Source organism: Bidens hawaiensis, unplaced genomic scaffold, assembly GCF_021521415.1.
Source record: "Bidens hawaiensis isolate Kalapana, Puna unplaced genomic scaffold, B.hawaiensis_p1.1 tig00037679_1, whole genome shotgun sequence".
NCBI lineage: Eukaryota > Viridiplantae > Streptophyta > Magnoliopsida > Asterales > Asteraceae > Bidens > Bidens hawaiensis.
Window position 1 is genome coordinate 46,573 of NW_027496591.1, and position 4,687 is coordinate 51,259.

Below are 4,687 nucleotides of genomic sequence, written 5' to 3' on the forward strand. Positions count from 1 at the left end.
AATAATTTTTTTTATTTAACGGTCATATGACCGTTGGATTTGATTTTTTGTTTTTGTTTATTTATTTTTCGTCCCTTTTCCAGTGTTATGTGTAAAACGTTCAAAAAAAAAAAAATTAAGCCAAAACGTCGGGGGGCGGTGTGCCCCCGGCGTTATAGCCCAAAATGCTATCCCTAAAGCTCGATTACGAATGGTCTTAATATATGTTAATGGGATGAATTGTCGTTAGAGCTTAATTGTATGTAGATGTAAGTCAAAATATGTCACAAAAGGATCTCAATAAGTATATATAACATTTCATGAAATGATTTTTAAAGCATTAGCCACGGTATCATAATTTATATTTGTTTCGACTCCAATAAATTATGCTGTCTTAATTAGATTCTGCGTAGTGGGGCGCTATCTCCCCCTATGGAGCCCTCATAGCATCCGGAACACCGCCCTTGGGCCCTACGAATGGGGAGGGGGGGCTTCCCACGTAGCGCCGGAAAGGAAGGGGGGGGGGGGGACAGTGGAAGTTTATTTGTTTTTTTGATTAAATATACTGATAAAATAATAATAAAGTAATGATTTGAAGGAGCTCGACTGACTACACTCATTTTAGCCATAAAGCACCTATAGGGACGGGGTGTCACATGACGCATAACGTCCACATATGAGCTCCATCCACTACACATGGTCTTAATATAAGTGGCAAAAAAAACTAGGAATCTCAACGTACTTAAAGCATCCCCAACATGATCCAGTTTTTTAGGCCTGAATCTAGGCGGGGTAGGCTTAGATGACACAAACCTCCTTACTGTGGAGTAAAGTTAATAAAAACAAGTTTGTCTCTACAAACTTGCAAATGACGTGGTCATGTGGCATCCATTCTTTCTCTTCTCTTACACACACGCACGTGCGCGCGCGCACACACACACATATATATATATGCACACACATTTAATATTTTTACTGAGTTTTGTGAATATTTATTGATGTGAAAGAAAATATATTTTAAAAAAAGTTTAAAATATAATATAATAATTTGTATGAGTTTGTTATTCTAAAAGCTCTTAGGTTAATAAGCATAAAACATAAGAAACGAAAGCTATAAAAAAACGTAACATTAACCTTTTTAAATTATTCTATAAAATAATGGTTTTCTTATTTTATTAACTTTGAAACGGTGGAAGTAATGGAGACAAATCCAACGGCCAGTCAAAAACTAATAATATGAGCTGGAACGCGCAAAGGCAACTTTCATTCTTTGAGTTGGTTCTCTTCTGTACGCTTTAATAATTTGCTTCCTCCCCTAACAAACACGATGGTTCCTCTTGCACATTCTCTATCGATCTAACCACACCTATTTAAACAACCATTTCACCACCATCTTTCTCATCTCACAACTATCACTCTCTCTAATATCACTACCTCTCCCAGCAAATAACAATGGCACAATCACACTATTTAAACTCGAAAGCTTGTGCAATCGCTCTCACAATTTCATGTCTAATAGTTGCCGCATCCGCGGGCAGTTTTTATGATGAAATGGACATCACTTTTGGTGTTGAACGTGCTAAAATTCTCAACGGCGGTCAGGATCTCTCGCTTTCACTTGATCAGTACTCCGGCTCTGGTTTCCAGTCCAAGAACAAGTATCTCTTTGGGAGGTTTGACATGCAACTCAAACTGGTTCCTGGCAACTCTGCCGGCACCGTCACCACATTCTATGTGAGTACTAATTTATATGTTATTTTTAACATATATCCACCTTTAAAAATTTACAAATTCTAACCAATTTACAAACTAATGTCTTTGTATTGAATCACATTAGTTGTCATCACAAGGCACGGGACATGACGAGATCGACTTTGAGTTCTTGGGCAACTCAACAGGAAATCCTTACACAATACACACAAATGTGTATGCACAAGGGAAAGGAGATAAGGAACAACAGTTCCACCTATGGTTCGACCCTACTTCAGCCTTCCACACATACACCATCGTATGGAACTCCCAAAGAATCATGTAAGCCTTTCATCCAACACATATATATTTATGTTTCTCGTATTTTATTTATCTTTTGTTTTTATATTCATTACACGGAATACTTATCCATTGTTCATCATTTTGTTGTAGTTTCTTGATAGATAACATACCAGTAAGGGTGTTCAATAACCATGAGGCTTCCGGGGTCCCCTTTCCCAAGAGTCAACCGATGAGGGTGTATGCCAGCTTGTGGAATGCGGATGACTGGGCAACCCAAGGTGGGCGTGTGAAGACTGACTGGACTAAGGCACCTTTCACAGCATCCTATAGGAAATTCAATGCCAATGCTAACATAGTGAGTCCCAATTTAAAGTCAACAAGTTCTGAAAGTGACAACCAGGCATGGAGTACACAAGGACTCGATGCTGCAGGGCGAAACAGGATTCGGTGGGTGCAAAGCAAGCACATGATCTACAACTACTGCAATGATCGTGCTCGTTTTCCCAATGGTATTCCAGTTGAATGCGTACGAAACAGATTCCTCTAGAGACTTCTGAAGAATCAACATAAATACATTGTGATTGATTTTTGAACTTGAAATTTCTTAATTCTTTTATTAATTGTACACCCAAAAATTGATATTATTAGTAACTACAAGGGTATACTGTGAACCACTTTGTGTCTTCTTTACATTATTCCCTTAAAAGTTCATATATATACAATAATAAAATAAAATGATGAACTCGAGTACAAAATGCAAGAACATGGTGATTACTTCCAAATACACCTTCTAGCTTGTATTTTCTAAAATCATAACACTATTTATGATCTAAGTCCATTACTTTCTCGTATGCTTAGTAATCACCCAAAGCCCAGGCCCATTTCATATATAGAGACCCATTGACAAGACCAAATAACGTTTGGTATGACATCTTTATAAATTACGACTAAGGGTTTTCAACAAATCGAATTTCGAATATTAGAATATATTCGAATCGAATTATTCGAATTTTGAAATTTTGAAGCTAGATTCGAATTCGAAATACATTCGACAAATTCGATTCGATTTGAATTAAGAAAAACTAATTTGAAATTCAATTCGATTCGAGAATGAAATTCGAATCGATTCGAATTCAGATAAAAAATCTATTCTAATTTCAAAACCACTACAAATTTGAGTTTTTTAACAACAAAAGTATAAGCACAAAAAATAAATAAATCATTTAATGTTATCACATCCTAAATATTCATAACTGTGACGTCCAATTACATTAATTATTGACCTAAGTGATTGACTTTTAATTTTTAATTTCTTTAAATCAAAAGATTTATGTGGCTAATCCTTTCACAAGTATGTATATAAGTATAACAACAGTAAAATATATAGTATGAATTCGAATTTCAAATCGAATCGAATTTAAAATCATAAATTCGTATTCGATTTCTAAAATCGAATTCGAATGATTAGAAATCGAATTCGAACCTTCAAATTCAAATACGAGTCAAATCAAATTTTGAGTTATTCGAGTCCGATTCAAATACTGAACACTCCTAATTACGTTCTTACAATCTTCCTTTGGTTATCATACCAATGTTGTCTTTTAACTCTCCAAGGTCTTTAAAAACCCAACACCTGCATACATTTTATTTTTTTAATGCTTCTTTGACCATGTCATTGTATTCTCCAAAAGTAACATTGAATGTGAGGTTTGAGTTCAATGGATGCCTCAACAATTAACAAATGCTTCAAGTCGTATTTTCCAAATATGAGAAGATCTATTGGGTCAAATAACTTGAGCTCTTGTTCATATAGAGGATGTGTGCAATCATTGTATTGCCAACTGACCAACTGATACGATCCGACTGTTGCTGCCTTACCATCAGCCTACCCACGTTCCTAGTTCATGCAACAACTCAACTCCATGTTCTCATGCATGCGTCATAGTTTTAGTTTTAATTCTAGTTTATTTTATTATTTAGTATTCTAGGTAGTGGGTCTAATTATTAGGATAGTGGGTCGTTTTCTTGTTTATTTGTTTTGCCTATAAAATGTTGTTTCTATTAGAATTGAAGTAATGAAAAATTGTTTCAATATCTAGCTTTTTTATCTTGTTTTTTTGGAGTGTTTGCTACAAAAGGCTACCTATCACCAACTCTCTGTATTTGATATCAAGTAAATAATTTGTTGGATATGGTTGACCTAACTTGTATGAATTTGATATTTTCTTGTGGCGGATACTTGTATGTTAGCTTTTGACTTTCTTCCTATACGGAGGATTCATATCCTTGAATCCAAATTCACTTTGATTTTCCAAAATCTCACGTATCCAAAATTAAACTATCATGTTTAATTTGTTGAGGTCTATATGAGATAAGGACCAAAAGCTGTTGAAATGTCGTAATGCTCAATGGTTCCATGACTCCATCAGCTCTCTTTACTGCCCACTTAATGTTGTAAAATAGTAAACGACTAAGAAACTATTGATGAATTGTTCTTCTCTTTAAGTGCCTTTGGGGTATATAGTTGCATATTCGTAGTGTTTGATGCTAGAGTTTAAAGCTAAGAGACAACTTATGTTTCACTATAAATAGTGACCTTGATTGTTCGTTATAATGTGTGTTGTTATTGGTTATGCGGAATTAATCAAGAACACAGTTTAATCTTTATAGAAACGAAAACAAATTGTACAATTGAGTTAGGGTTTACAATCTCGAA

General features: G+C 34.9%; 1 protein-coding gene across 1 annotated transcript; it reads left to right on the top strand.

Annotated features, from left to right (window-relative positions):
• The first annotated feature begins 1,126 nt into the window (after positions 1–1,126).
• On the top strand, positions 1,127–2,624 carry LOC143589637 (xyloglucan endotransglucosylase/hydrolase protein 15-like). Its single transcript, XM_077070344.1, has 3 exons — positions 1,127–1,713; positions 1,817–2,010; positions 2,122–2,624. The coding sequence occupies exons 1-3, from the start codon at positions 1,432–1,434 to the stop codon at positions 2,516–2,518; spliced, it is 873 nt and encodes a 290-aa protein (XP_076926459.1). The 5' UTR covers positions 1,127–1,431; the 3' UTR covers positions 2,519–2,624.
• The last annotated feature ends 2,063 nt before the right edge of the window (positions 2,625–4,687 follow it).

Excerpts from the sequence above, each read along its gene's own strand:
- LOC143589637 (XM_077070344.1), top strand. The coding sequence starts at position 1,432 with ATGGCACAATCACACTATTTAAACTCGAAAGCTTGTGCAATCGCTCTC. Across the intron at positions 1,714-1,816 it reads GCACCGTCACCACATTCTAT|TTGTCATCACAAGGCACGGG; the intron begins GTGAGTACTAAT and ends GAATCACATTAG. Across the intron at positions 2,011-2,121 it reads TGGAACTCCCAAAGAATCAT|TTTCTTGATAGATAACATAC; the intron begins GTAAGCCTTTCA and ends ATTTTGTTGTAG.